Genomic DNA, 15,647 nt, shown 5'->3' on the forward strand with positions numbered 1-15,647 from the left:
TTCTGATTTCAGATCCAAAATCTGCTCTGTGGTGCTACCTTGATTTTGGTTTCTGGCCCCTGAACTTGAACCTGCAACTTTATCTCTCTGGTTGTCAGTCTTTGACTGCCACAGCCACGTGCTTCACTCTAAGCAAACAGGACTTCAGCAACATTAGTTACCTGGCAAACAGGCATGTGCTCAAATTGAAAACAGGAATTCAAAGGAAGGATCTCAGGTGACTAAAGGGAAAGCTTGAGCTCTCTATACCTTGAATATAAAAAGGCTGAAAAATCTAGGTGGTCATTGGAGACAGCCAGGGAGCTGTAAGTCAGAAACCAAGGCAAGATCATTTTTCCTTTTTTGCTTTCTTTTTTAAAATTGGGGTATAATTGCTTTACAATGTTGTGTTAGTTTCTGCTGTACAGCAGAGTGAGTCACCTACAGGTATACATATATCCCCTCCCTCTTGGACCTCCCTCCCACCCCACCCCCATCCCATCCATCGAGGTCACCACAGAGCACCAAGCTGAGCTCCCTGCACTATACAGCAGGTTCCCACCAGCTATCTGTTTTACACATGGCGGTGCACATATGTCAGTCCCAATCTCCCAATTCATCCTTTCCCCCGTCCACCGCCCCCCCACCATGTCCACATGTCCATTCTCTGCATCTGTGTCTCTGTTCCTGCCCTGCAAATAGGTTCATCTGTACTATTTTTCTAGATTTCACATATATGTGTTAATATAGAATATTTATTTTGCTCTTTCTGACCTCACTCTGTATGACAGACTCTAGGTCCATCCACGTCTCTACAAATGACCCAATTTCATTCCTTTTATGCTTGAGTAATATTCCACTGTACCTATGTACTACAGCTTCTCTGTCCATTCATCTGTCGATGGACATTTAGGTTGCTTCCATGTCCTGGCTATTGTAAATAGTGCTTCAATGAACATTAGGGTGCATGTGTCTTTGGGCTTCATAAGGGGATTGGACCAGTAAGCTATAAAGAAAACTAATTTTATAATGAACAAAATTCTGCTTTTATATGTTAGATCTGTTCATTTCTTGTAGTATCTGTCTTTTTCTTCTTTTAAATCTCTAGTTTAGCCTACTCACCTGCACCAAAAAACATCAGATGAAGAGGTTTTATTCAAGCAGAGATAACACTGTCAGTAAGTATCATTCTAAAGCTGATACGGTGCATGACAACAGGAATCACACCAAGAAATGTCATGGCAAAGTGAGATACAAGGGGATAGAGTTGCTTTCATTTAGTCATTGGTCCTCCTTACCCAGAAATACCCATTTCAGTGTGAATTTCGGAGTTCCAGAGTTTTATTTGACTGACAAATGTGCCTTTTATGTAGTGTTTTCCCTTGTAAATTCTGCACACTGTTGCATTCTTTCACAAGTGAGAAAGTCCATTTTGCCACTGGATAAAGAAGATAAATTCATTATTGCAATCATTTCTGAAGCATAAAAGTATTAAGAGCATCTTGTAGCCATAAGAGGAAGTGGAGAATATGATCCATTAGTATGCATTCTGTGTAATTACTTGAGAGTAAATTCTAGGTCAAAATGCACCATGTCTAAACTCCATGTTTATCTGCTTTCCACTCTCAAACTTTCCATACCACATTCTTTGGAATATATTTAATGTCAAAGATCTGCGAGTTCACACCTACACGAACTCTGCAGCCAGCAAGTGGTTTATTAAACTACAGCTTTAAAGTAATATTCAAAAAATAGAAAAGGAAACAGTGTTCTCTTTTTGTTCTGCAGTGAGCTAAAGACAGATGGAAGTAGATGAGAATTTCCATAGACACCCCTGCAAGCACCATGTTTAATTTTATTGGCCAGATTCCTCGGATTTGAAAACCTTGTAAGAGGGGTGTTGAAACTCTGTTGCAGGGACATTTGGTTGAGAAGAATATAGGGCCTTAGGAAAAATACTGGCCCTAGTTTTCATCAAAGGACAGGAAGTTATATAAAGATGGCACCAAACCCTCAGAAAGTAACCCAACCCTTCTGATACCTTCTTAACGTCTTTCCAACCATCACCAGTGCATACAGCTACACGTGTACAGCCACATACACGAACACACACCTCAAACGAAATTTATTATTTAAGCCAATCCTTTTCACCTAGAATCTTGCATCCAAAAGGGCTATGAAGTTGCCTTCCTGGTAATGACTGATAGATACCTAGGTAGATACTTACAACCTCAGGTGGGTGAAGCTAAACCATTGATATGATTTTATGATTTTATCTAAGTCCATATTTTAAAGTTCAGGTTTAAACAAATACACACACACATGTATATATACATGTAGAGAGAGAGAGAATTCTAACACACACATTCCTAGATAATAGAACATCTGAACTATGGCCAGGAGATAAAATCTAAGTATAAAGATCAGGATGTTTCAACACTATTATATCTGGTTACCACGAAAGTTAGACACAAATAATTACCTATCTAGGGAGTGAAAATACAATGAATACTTAAGATTTTTGCCCTTGTTATTACCCTCATAAGCACCTAATGTGATTTACCAATAGTCTATTTATTAAAACTGTGTGAAAACTGTATTTATATATTAAAGATGAGAAAAAAGTTTGCCTCTGTACTGAAGAAGTTGAGTAAACACTGAATCTTCATGGGAACTGTCAATTTATGTATCCTTTGAGAAATTTTGAATTAATAAAAATATTCAAATAGTAAGATAATTGAAGTATAGTAGTGTTTCAGATAAAATTATCACATTAGATAAACAATTTTTGTACACCTTCTCTTTTTTACAAATGAAAGTGTGTCCGGGTGTATTTGTTGTTAATTTAAAATGGCTGTGCCTCTTGTTTCAGTGACAGAAGAATTGCAGGAGGATTTGGCTATGCCTTAGAGAAAACAGAACATATATGTGTGTTAATACAATAAGAATAACACATGTTTTGTAAAGGACTGTTTTCTTTCATGAAGATTGTTCTCTACTCCTTGGAAATAATCGTATTTTGACTTAGTTTGAATTTGTTTCAATAGATAGGTTGTAATGCAAAATTTACCATAATGTTTTCCCTTTCAATATAATGCAAAGGGGAAAGTAAACTGAAATTCTTCTTTCAGTATAAGAAATGCATGGAAATTATGTAATGGCTTCTACCCTTCTGAGTCAATGTAAATTGGGTACTATTTTAGGTTCCTTATTTTACAGACTTTATTGTGTTTGAACACTAAACCATATGAAAGAAGTAATTAACTACATTGTTGATTATCACTATTTACATCAGCTATACCTGAACAGAAATCATAAATTCAGAACCTCTCTTCTGTATTTCAAGCCTCTTTACAGCCCCTGGTTCTCAAACTTCAGTGGGTATTTTAATCACCTAGAGCACTTGGTAAAATGTATTGCTGGGCTCCATCCCAGAGGTGTAATTTAGTAAACCTGGGTGGGGCCTAAGAATCTGCATTTCTAACTACTTCCCAGGTGATGCAGCTGTTGCTGGTCCAGGGACCTGACTTTGAGGACCACCAATAAAATATAACCTCATTAAAGCAGTCAGGTCTTAACTTATAGACAGATACATTTGAATAATTTCATTTTTATGTATTTTCAGCAATAGCTATAGCTTGCAAAATATAAAATCTACTACATCCAATAAAATGTAATATAGTGTGCTTTATTATTTCTTTTTCTTCAGTGCAAGCACAGTGTACATCTGTTAGTTCAACAATCTAAGAAGCCAGTAGAAAGGGCTTTCAGAGTCAAAACTTGATCCTATGTCCTTTATTGAAGGATTATAGGTAAAAAAAAAAAAATACAGCTGTCAATAAATAGTTGCCTTGGTTTTTGCCATTCCTACAGTACTTTGGGCTAAAGCAAAACTTTATAAATTTAAAGCTCATGTTTGCCATCTGCTGACACATTTGTGAATTACAAGTAGTCTGCATGGTTGGTATATATTGTGTTCAGATTTTTGTGTTGTTTCTTCATTTCCAAAACCCATTAGGTAAATTTTATACATGTATTTTCCCCAAAAACACTGTATTTCACAATTTATTGAACAACTAAGATACAACTGTTTCCCAAACTGAACACATTTATTTCAAACAGCTAGTTTGTATTGAAGCTATTTTAATTTTTCCTACTGACAAATGAAATTGCAAATTTGTCAGTAGGAAATTGTAAAATCTTCAATAACGGGAATCCTTTTGCTGCTTTTCTGATTTTTTTATTTTTAGTATAAAACAATGCACACTCAATATAATAATATATGAAAATTCGCTCAAAGGGAAAAAAGCCATAAAACAACCCACCCTCAAGAGATAACTAATATTAACACATGGTATTTATATATCCATATTCTTTTCTAATCACATAAGTGTGCATATTTCCTGGAAAAATCAAAGCATACAGCTCAAATTACTTTGTAATTTATTTTGGCCAAACCACCAATTATCGCATATTTATATTGCTCCAGGGATTCTTTGATTGAAAGAAATAGAAACAGACTAACATAATACAGTGTATGTGTGTGCATGTTGGGGAGGGAAGGATCAGTGGTTAAAAAAAAGTATAGCAAGTTAAAGGAACACTTTTCTCTCTTTCGTTGGGGTCAGTGGACATGAGGTCAAAGTCATTTCTAACCTCTCTTCTTGAAAAAAGAGGGATTTTCCTAGCACAGACTTGCCTTTGGCTTGACAGGGCTTTTCATGAGACAGGGACCATCATTGCCTGACTTCCTATTACACTTTGATCAACTTTTAGAGAACAAGAAAATGGTGCAGACTGAATATAGGTCACAATGAAATAAACTTTGTGTATGTGTGTGGGATGGGAGATAGGTAGGAGGGATCTCGTTGTACTTCTGTTTTCTTCTTCCCTGGAGTGGTAGGTGGAATAGGTTAATTTGGGAAAGTCACTCCATAATGTTGAACATTTACACACAGGCTGAATCACCCTTTCACTCTTTGAAATCATGCAGAGTGTGAAGAGTGGCTAACAATCAAACCAGATTTAAAAGATTAAAAAGTAGAAAACAATTCTGAAAATCAAACAAGCAAATTGCCTTTGAACATCCAAAGAGTTACGTCACAAAACTACTTCATATTTTAAATTTGTGTATAATCATTACTGGAGTAATTGATTTCAGGTAAGTTTTGTTCTGACTGAATTGTCCTGATGTCCAGCTTGTTTTTTACTAAATTGTGTTTGGACAAATTGTTTTCATTCATGTTTTATCATCTGCAGACAGCCTAGATGCATCTTGACTCCAAGGAGAGGTTTCGATTTAATTGGTGTGGAGTGCCCTCTAGGCATCAGGAGAAGTTAAAGCTCCTCAGGGGATTTTGATGTTCAGCCAAGGTTGAGAACACTGAACAAAGGGGTCCAGCACAGGACGGCTGCAGGGCTTTGCAACAAAATCGAGGTAAAGTCTGTTACATTTCCCATTTATGGACTTAACGTGTTCACCATTGGGCTTTGGGAGCGGTTTCTTCCAATTCTCATCTCTTGCTAAATTTGACAGCAATTAAAGAATACTAAAGAAGATGCTTTTTACTTACCTTATTTGAACCTTTTATCATCTCTATAGTAGGCAGGGAAAGTATTATTATCCCTGTTTTACAAGTGGAAAATAGGTATAGAGAGAGTTTTTTCACAGTACCTAGGGGACGTGGGAGGGTGTCAGTACTCATACCACTAATTGATATACATTTCTCTTGGCAGTTATGCAGTCTAATACATGTTACATGTTTATGTCTAGATCCTACTTCCTAACTTAGACTGTAAGCTCTTTATCACCTGTTATTTTATTCATTCATTTAAGATGCATTGTGTTGACAAAAAAATTAATCAATTGTCTATCTAAGAAAGAAATGGAAATTTTTACTCGAGCCAACCTGAGGTTTATAACCTGGGAGATGGCCTTTCAGAAAGCTTTGAGAACTGTTCTGCCCGTTAGATGGCAAAGCACACTTATACACGTTTTTGAGACAAAGGATTATACATCAAATGAGGCATCAACAGATTATACAATCCAGATATGCACTTAACGAAGTGAGTAGTGGTCATCATGACCTCTTACAGGATGAAGAAGGAAGGTTATCTCCTAAGGAGGTCTTGTTACTGCAGATGCACAATACACACTAACGGGGAGGGAGGAGGCCCAAATCGGCAGAGAAAATGCTTACATTTAAATTTTTCTTGTCTTGCCATAAAATGTGAATTTTATTTCATCTTTATTTTATTTTTGAGTCATATGGGGGTTGCAGTGGTGAACTAGACTGATATCATTGTCCCAGCCTTAGTGACCTTGGAGTTTAGGTAAGGAAGGGGGGGAGGGGAGACAAACAGGCAATTAACATAAAATTAATATAAAACCAGTGTTTGATGGTGGTAATTTACAAAGATGGGGGAACTACCTTTTCATTAGGTGGGGAAGAGAAGTAGGGTGGTAGTAAACTACTCAGAGGAAAAGCGTATAAATCTGAGCTAAAATTTGACACAGGAGTAGAATTTTCCCATGTGAGAGAAGCTGCCCTATTCCCAGATAGAAGGAATAGCATAAGACTGAAGAGAAAGGGAGAGGAAGATTGGGGGGGGGGGAAGGGAGGGGAGGGGAGAGGGAGTGGGGAGGAGCAGAAGGTGGGCTGCGTGGCTCAGTGAGCATGCTGGGGTAGCAGCTAGTGTAAAGTGAGAAGTGGTAAATGAAAATACTGGGCGCAAATTATAAAATGGTTTGGTAATTTAAGAGCCGAATTAAGGAGTCTGTGTCGTCCTGAGGGAAATGGGGTGCCGGTGTGAGGCTTTAAACAGGGGAGGCTCATGGAGATCTGGCTGCTCCAGAGTATACTCTTCACCATAAAACTAAGCTTCCACAGGCAATTCTGAAGTTTCGGATGCAAGGACGGAAAGAAACGTCCGAACAGAGTGATGTTTTGGCTTTGGGTCCCACAGGCCTTGGGGCTGATGTGATGTTTGGGGGTACAAGAGAGGCCCTTGGGATGACAGACTGAGCCATTTGGAAAGTGGTGGTACGATTTCCTGAATTAGTGGTACAGAATGAGAAGAGAAGCCGGGCTGGAGAGGGATGATGGTTTCGTTTTCAGAAGTGTTTCATCTGAGGCATCTGGGCTGTTTTTTACGATTGGGTTCTCTGCACAAAATATATTCCATAAATATTTTAAAATTTATTTATTGTACCGTCCAAGCTTGTAAACCTACCAAACCACCTTACTACTGGATATGATCAAAGTGTGAACCCCGAATAAATCTACATTCTAAATCCAGTGAGGACGTAGCGAAAATACAGGTTTGCGCTCTCTTAAGCGACGGAGTGATGGTTGGCCTTTGAGCATGCTCAATGCTTAACCACAGGCTCCTAGCTCCACAGGCGTCCAAGTGCGAAAAAGCGGTTGCCCCCTGCTGGTCAGAACTGAGTACTTCAGCGCCAGGAGAGGAAATTTCCTAGGGGCGTGGTAGCTGGTGGATGACGTAGAAACCCGGCGTCCGGAGAGAGGCGGTTATTGACTGCGTAAGCGGTGCGCGCCGTGAGAAAGCTGACCAGCCGCATGGCTGCGGGTTGCTCAGCGTCTCCGCGGCCGAAGGCGGCCTCAGAAGGGCCGGTGGTGGGACCGGCCGGCGTCTTGCCTTGCCTAGAATTGCCTACCTACGCGGCCGCTTGTGCGCTCGTGAATAGCCGCTACTCCTGCCTGGTGGCGGGGCCGCACCGAAGACACATCGCACTGTCGCCGCGCTACCTTAACAGGAAACGCACCGGTATCCGAGAACAGCTCGATGCCGAGCTCCTGCGCTATTCCGAGAGGTACCAGTCTCTTACACTTTTCTTTCCCAGAGCGGACAACATCATAACGTTGCTTACTGCTCCTTCTTTGGGGCACGGGAGGGGGCAGCGGGTGGACGTCTTAATGGCGCAGCAGAAAAGGGGCGAATGGGAGGTCTCACCGGCCTCGGCGAGCTTATCCCGAGGCATTCTGGAATGGCAGTCCACCTCGAGAGGCTAGTGCCTCCCTGGTCAAGATCTGTACAGAGTCCCTTTCATAGGCAAGAAAGAAAACGTTAAGGTGACATGAATTGTGTCGGCGGAAGGGGTGAAGAAGCTCGCTCCACGAGAGGTAGAGGTAAGAATAGACCAGGGGTTGGAGACCGGTTAGTTCTGTATGTTTTCTCATTTGACAATGAAAGTTTGGAATGCAGTACTTCAAAAGATTCTCTCTCACTATGTAGAAAATTATACATGAAGCATTAATGCTTCGATTAATCGTTTATTTATAAACCACGAAGGGCGGTTTTTATTGTTTTGGCCCTGGTACTCTCCCTGGGTTCTTTTCTCTTGGACCTGATCAGGGATGAGAGAAATACTATTACTTTGTTTCCTTTTTAAGAGTAGGAAAAGGAAAGCCTATTGCTCTTGAAGGTGAAAAAAAACCTTTTGACGCATTTAAAGTAAGATATTCGAAAATAACTTGAAAACTCTTAGAATTACAAGGGTGGAGGGTCAGGGGGAGGGGGCAGATATACCTTAATATTTCTCTAGACCACTTGGCTGGAAAGTAAGGGTTATAAAACTAGAGTGAGTGGATTCCCTGGGGATTCGTCATTACCCTTCAGGAATTTAATGAACCCATGGAAATTGCAGTTTTCCTATGTCAGTTTTCTTGGGTAAAGCATCCAGGGTTTTCGCTACTTTCTCAAGGGATCCTGAACACTACGCAGGTTAAGCATCTAGAATTTGCAGCTTCCTCCAAGCACCAGCACACACTTGTGTGTCTATTTTGTATACTAGAGACTTGGGATATATATATTAAAAAAAACAAGATCCCTGTTTCAAGGAGCTTTAAGCACTAGTAAAGATATAGATGTAAGCCAGATAAATCAATGAAATGTTAAAATTTGACAGAAATCTAAATTAAGTTATAGTAAGAAGTGGTGAATTGGATCTTAGGACCTTTGAGAACAACTTGGTAGGAGGAGGGTACTTTTGAGATATCAGCATTGTGGGCAAAAAGAGTGGCATAAACAAATGGATAGTAGTTGTGAAGTAGAATACTTTGCCCAGATAATTGTAAGTACTTTATAACTGAAGTAAAGTTTATATCAGGGGAAAGACATTGGGTACAGCTGGAGAGGAGGGCAGTGGCTCAAGGATGGGGTGGAGGATAATTCAGAAAGGATGGCCATTTTGCTCTTCTCCTCCTGCCTTTGCCAGGTGTTTTTTGTTTGTTTGTTCTGTTTGCTTAAGCAGGAAGCTGGGTTACCACTTTGTCCTCTCAATCACCTCCAACTCTGAAACTTGGCACACTCTTGAGACAGTGGTACCTGTGATGTCTGGGACATAAGCAGATTTGCAGTTTAAGAAACCACTTGATAGCATTATGTGATGGTTTAAGGAGAATGAGACAGTAAATATGAAGAAAAATTAAGAGCTTGTTATACTTGTCCAAGAGAAAATTGATTAGAGAGGATGCATTTGGGAGATTTAAGGATATCTAAGGTGGTCATAAAATCTGGAAACGTAGATGTTTGATCTGTAACTAATTAATGCCTCCACTTTGACAGGCTAGAGGAATAGGAACCATTACACCAGAGAGATGAGGAACTGACTGGATAATGATAATTTCTGTAACTGAATTGGACAGTGTGACCATGTGGTCTAAGTTGCACTCTGAACAGATCTGAACTCCCCACCCTACCCCCCATTATTTTTGGGGTGTGCTAAAAACTCCAGTTTGTTCTGTGCAAAAGGGGCACCATACATTAAACTGTGCATTAATAATGAGGGACAAAACATTGAATATATCAAGAATTGTAATATTGATCCACCATTTATCATATATAGTTTATGTTTCCAGACTTTGGGGCCATCCTATACAATCAGGAGGACATGCTTCTCTTTGTTTAAGAAATAAGGAAAAGGAGAGAATTGAGAATGGCTCTCATGTTAGTTATCTCAACAGCATCCCCTACGTGACACACTGTCCACCTTTTTTTTTTCCCCATTGACAGAATTTTTTAAAGATAATACCATTTCAATTTTGAAAAGTCTGCCTAGAGAAAATGAGTAGGTTTCCAAAATCACATTATAATTTCTAAGTTATATCTTTGAGAGGTCATTAAGAAAAAAAAATTCTTATCCCTTTTGTATATGACAGCTCTTGAGTTATTTGAAGGTGGCAAATATGTTTCCCTCCCTGTAGTTCCAGAAAAGGCTTAAGTGTGCATGCAGTCTAATCATCCCTTAAACTTGATTTAATTGTTTTCTAAATATCTCAGGTGAGGCTACCACTCTGCCCTGAAACCTACTTAGGATGGTTTCAGAAAAACAAAGGTAAAAGAGGGAAACATATAATGTTGAGGTATCTGTCTGTGTCTGATGATTTCTAGTAAATTTTATGCAGTGAGTTGCTTCCCAAAAGGTTTGCTGGATTTATACAAATTCTTTTGGGCTTAGGCTCTATGGTCACATTCCCTAGTCAGCAGTTCTGAACCCTGCAGAACTCAGTATGCCCTCTTATAAGAAATATTTTGCAGTACTACCTTTACTGTCATTGGAAACACACTTTAGTGTACTGAAATGAAACTTAAAGTTAGTATAATCTACCTACATAATTGAAAAAACATTCATATAGTGCTCTAATACAATACAATAAGATGTATTTCAGTGTGATAATGCTCAAGCATGACTGCCTGGAAAGAATAAAGCCTCCTTAAACTATACCTTGAATCATTATGAATGTATCAGTTGCAAATGTAGATTGGGTGCAGGGATCTTGAGTTGACAACTCATAACATACAGTGTCTATAGTGGTAAAATGCTATTCTGAAATAATGTGTATATTCTCAGTAAAGTTCCATGCAAAACAAGCTACTCTTGAATTTATATATTAGTTATATTCCTGGAAATTTTAACTTATATTGAAACCATGCAAAGGTTTTATGTTCATACACACACATGCATATATGTATATATTTTTAGGTACTATGACCGACTATTTATAAATGTTTATAAAATGAGGTTTGTCCACTCGTTTAACTCATGTAGAGCTAGGGACAGTTTTCATTGTGTAGGACTGTTTTGTACATGGCAGAATGAAGTTTCCCATCCCTGGCCTTTGCAGTGTGACAACTATCCATAAAATGTGAATTTTATTTCATCTTTATTTTATTTTTGAGTCATATGGGGGTTGCAGTGGTGAACTAGACTGATACCATTTTTTTTTTTTTCTCAGTGTCTTGGGACTGGCTACACCAACATACACATTTATTACATTTAGAAACACTGATTAGTACCACAAACTCCCAAATGCCCCTTAGGGGACAACAGTTTTCCCCCACTTGAAACTCTTTAATTGCTGATTAGGGGAAACAAAGTGTTAATTTTGTTTTTCTTTCTCATGTGGCAGTTACTTTTTTTTTTAAACCCCTCCTTTCTCTCTGTTTTCTGGGCCCCTAATATTCTCTTTGTGATGGTATAGTTCCTGCTTAGGAAAGCCACATGCAGAAATTAGTAATTTAAAAGGGTGCTTTCTGGAATAAGTCTCTGAGTTTATGGATTTCCTAATTTGGTATTTAATTAAGTTCTGTTCCAGTGACTCCTGGCTGTTTTAAACAACTGCTACTAGGTATAAATTCTTACTTTTATTCTCTGTGAACCATTCTAGAAGTTTGAGTTCACCAAAAATGTTCTTTGCTCTCAAAGGCCTTAGACTCCTGTCTAGAATCCAGACATGTAAACAAAGAGATTAGGTAAATAAGAACAGTGCTCAGAGTCCTATAGGAGTAGAGGCAGCATGATTTCAGCCTTGCCTGGGGGAGTCAGGAAAGTTTTCAGAAACATGTAGGCAGTTGCTGTGGCAGTGAAGCCACCAGCTCAGACTCCTTAGTAGCTGTAATTTTTTTTTTGCGGCACGCGGGCCTCTCACTGTTGTGGCCTCTCCCGTTGCGGAGCACAGGCTCCAGACACACAGGCTCAGTGGCCATGGCTCATGGGCCTAGCCGGTCCGCAGCATGTAGGATCTTCACGGACCGGGGCACAAACCCGTGTCCCCTGCATCGGCAGGCGGACTCTCAACCACTGCGATACCAGGGAAGCCCCAGTAGCTGTAAGTTTTTAAGAACTTGGAAATGTCATTTGGAAATAGTAGTTGTCCCCTAATCCTGTATGTTTAATCAACATACAGATGATTGATTGATTGATTGATTGATTGTGTGTGTGTGTTGGGTCTTCGTTTCTGTGCATGGGCTTTCTCTAGTTGCAGCGAGCGGGGGCCACTCTTCGTCGCGGTGCGCGGGCCTCTCACTGTCGCGGTCTCTCTTGTTGCAGAGCACAGGCTCCAGACGCGCAGGCTCAGCAGTTGCGGCTCACGGGCCTAGTTGCTCCGCGGCATGTGGGATCTTCCCAGACCAGGGCTCGAACCCGTGTCCCCTGTATTGGCAGGCAGATTCTCAATCACTGCGCCACCAGGGAAGCCCCGAACATACAGATGGAAGTGTCAGAGTCAGTTCTCAAAAAATGAAGTAGTTGTATTTGTTAACATTTTGTTTTACTAGCAACAGTTGTGGTTTGGGGATTTTTCTCCATTAAGTCATTGGCTTTATTTAATATTCAGGGGCTTCAGCTTTGACCCTAATACTTCTCTTGTTATATGCCATCTAGTACAGAAATTCGGTAATGGTGGATAATACCAAAATTGCCTTGATTCAGTAATATTCACAGAAATAGACATTTTTCTTGCTAAGTCCCATTTTTTCTCATTCTAGCATGACTAGAATTCAGATGAATAGGAAATAGGGAAGAAGTGTCAACTTATTGCTCTTGCATACTTGGACATTTTGTTTCTGGCTACCTATCTTGAATAATTATTTTTAACTTAGCCATTATTTTTGAACCTTTTGGCGAAATTGAACTTCTAAAGTTGTTGCAGACTAATCATATACTATTGTGCTTTTGCCATGGGCGATTATATTAGGAGATGTATACCTCTTGGACTCAGAATATCTAATCAATTAAAAGGGGATAAACAAATATCGTTTTTCTTTTCTTTTCTTTTTTTTTTTTTTTTTTTTACAGCCTGTTAGGTGTACCCATTGCTTATGATAACATCAAAGTAGTGGGTGAATTGGGAGATATTTATGATGATCAAGGACACATTCATCTTAACATTGAAGCAGATTTTGTTATTTTCTGCCCTGAACCGGGGCAAAAACTTATGGTATGTATCTCTTTTTTTTTTTATCTTTCTTTGTATAGTTATTTAATTATGTAATTAGGAAAATTTTAAGAGACTGTACACCTTGGAATTCACAAGGATTGCTTTTGTAGGTAACAAAATCATTTTTAAGGAAACAATAAAAATTATTTTCCATCAGTTTAATCTAGGTAAGTTTTTAAAATTATTTTTATTGAAGTATAGTTGATTTGCAATGTTCTGTTTCAAGTGTACAGCAAAGTGATTCAGGTGATATATATTCATATATACATATATATATATTCTTTTTCAGACTCTTTTCCATTATAGGTTATTACAAGACATTGAATATAGTTCCCTGTGCTATACAGTAGGTTCTTGTTGTTTATTTTATATATAATAGTGTGTATCTGTTAACCCAACCTCCTAATTTATCCTCCTTCCCCTTTGGTAACCATGTTTGTCCTTTATGTTTGTGAATCTACTTCTGTTCTGTAAATAAGTTTATTTTTATCATTTTTTAAAATTCCACGTAGAAGTGGTATCATATGATACTTGTCCTTCTCTGACTTATTTCACTTAGTATGATAATCTCTAGGTCCATCCATGTTGCTGCAAATGGCATTATTTCATCCTTTTATGGCTGAGTAATATTCTAGTGTGTGTGTGTGTGTGTGTGTGTGTGTGTGTGTGTGTATGTGTACCACATCTTCTTTATCCATTCCTCTGTCCATGGACACTTAGGTTGCTTCCATGTCTTGGCTATTATAAATAGTGCAGCTGTGAACATCGGAAGCATGTATCTTTTAGAATTAGTTTTTGTCTTTTCTGGATATATGCCCAGGAGTGCAATTTCTGGATCATATGGTGACTCTATTTTTAATTTTTTAAGGAACCTCCGTACTGTTCTCCATAGTGGCTGCATCAGTTTACATTCCCACTAACAGTGTAGGAGGGTTCCATTTTCTCCACACCCTCTCCAGTATTTATTGTCTGTAGACTTTTTGATGATGGCTTTTCTGAAAGGTGAGGTGATACCTCATTGTGGTTCTGATGTGCATTTCTCTGGTAATTAGTGATGTTGAGCATCTTTTCATCTGTATGTCTTCTTTGGAGAAATGTCTGTTTAGGTCTTCTGCCCATTTTTTGATTGGGTTGTTTGGTTTTTTTGATGCTGAGCTCTATGAGTTCTTTGTATATATTGGAAATTATTCCCTTGTCAGTCACATTGTTTGCAAATATTTACTCCCGGTCCATAGGTTGTCTTTTCATTTTGTTTATGGTTTCTTTTGTGCAAAATCTTTTAAATTTAATTAGATCCCATTTGTTTATTTTTGCTTTTATTTCCATTACTCTAGGAGATGGATTCAAAAAAATATTGCTGTGATTTATGTCAGAGTGTTCTGCCTATGTTTTACTCCAGCAGTTTGAGTATCTGGTCTTACATTTAGGTTTTCAATCCATTTTTAGTTTATTTTTGTATGTGGCATTAGAAATGTTCTAATTTCATTCTTTTACATGTAGCTGTCCAGTTTTCCCAGCACTGCTTATTGAAGAGATTGTCGTTTCTCCATTGAATATTCTTGCCTCCTTTGTCATAGATTAATTGGCCATTAAGCGCATGGGTTTATTTCTGGGCTTTCTATCCTGTTCCACTCATCTATGTGTCCATTTTTGTGCCAGTACCGTGCTGTTTTGATGACTGTAGCTTTGTAGTATAGTCTGAAGTCAGGGAGCTTAATTACTCCAGCTCCCTTATTCTTGCTGAAGATTGTTTTGGCTATTTGGGTTTTTTTGTGTTTCCATACAAATTTTAAAATTATTTGTTTTAGTTCTCTGATACTGCCATTGGTAATTTGATAGCGATTGCATTGAATCTGTAGCTAGCCTTGGGTAGTATGGTTATTTTAATAATACTGATTTTTCCAATCCAAGAACATGGTATATCTTTTCATCTGTTTATGTTGTCTTCAATTTCTTTTCAGTTTTTGGAGTACAGGTCTTTTGCCCCCTTTGGTAGGTTTATTTGCAGGTGTTTAATTATTTTTGACATGATGGTTAATGGGATTGTTTCCTTAATTTCTCTTTCTGATAGTTTGTTTTTAGCTTGTAGAAATACAACCAATTTCTATATACAGTAAGACCCCTACACATGAACCTTCAAGTTGCAAACTTTCAAAGATGGAAACGTGCCTTCCATCAACGTCAGGCATGAGTGAAATCACAACTTGCCTTCTGTCTCCTATTGCTCATGATCCTTCAGCTCTGCCATCTCCCACCTCCTCTCCCTCCTCCAGTCAGTAACTCTTCTTGCCTCTTCACTTGATGCCAGCCCTGGTATGCCAGCTGTTGTACTGTACTACTGTACTTTTTAAGGTATTGTACTGTAAGATTAGAAGTGGTTTTTTTTGTGTGTTTTTTATGTATTATTTGTGTGAAAAGTATCATATA

At 38.6% G+C, this 15,647-nt stretch overlaps 1 protein-coding gene across 1 annotated transcript in view; it reads left to right on the top strand.

Moving 5' to 3' along the window:
• Window positions 1-7,532: 7,532 nt before the first annotated feature.
• POLR1F (RNA polymerase I subunit F) overlaps window positions 7,533-15,647 on the top strand; it is a 30,835-nt gene continuing 22,720 nt past the window's right edge. The window contains exons 1-2 of the mRNA XM_081244279.1: window positions 7,533-7,813; window positions 13,079-13,220. Of these exons, the coding sequence (XP_081100405.1) occupies window positions 7,560-7,813; window positions 13,079-13,220 (396 nt within the window). The 5' untranslated portion in view covers window positions 7,533-7,559. The remainder of the gene's footprint in view (window positions 7,814-13,078; window positions 13,221-15,647) is intronic.

Source organism: Mesoplodon bidens (assembly GCF_964165515.1).
Source record: "Mesoplodon bidens genome assembly, chromosome: 9".
In the NCBI taxonomy this organism is placed as follows: domain Eukaryota; kingdom Metazoa; phylum Chordata; class Mammalia; order Artiodactyla; family Ziphiidae; genus Mesoplodon; species Mesoplodon bidens.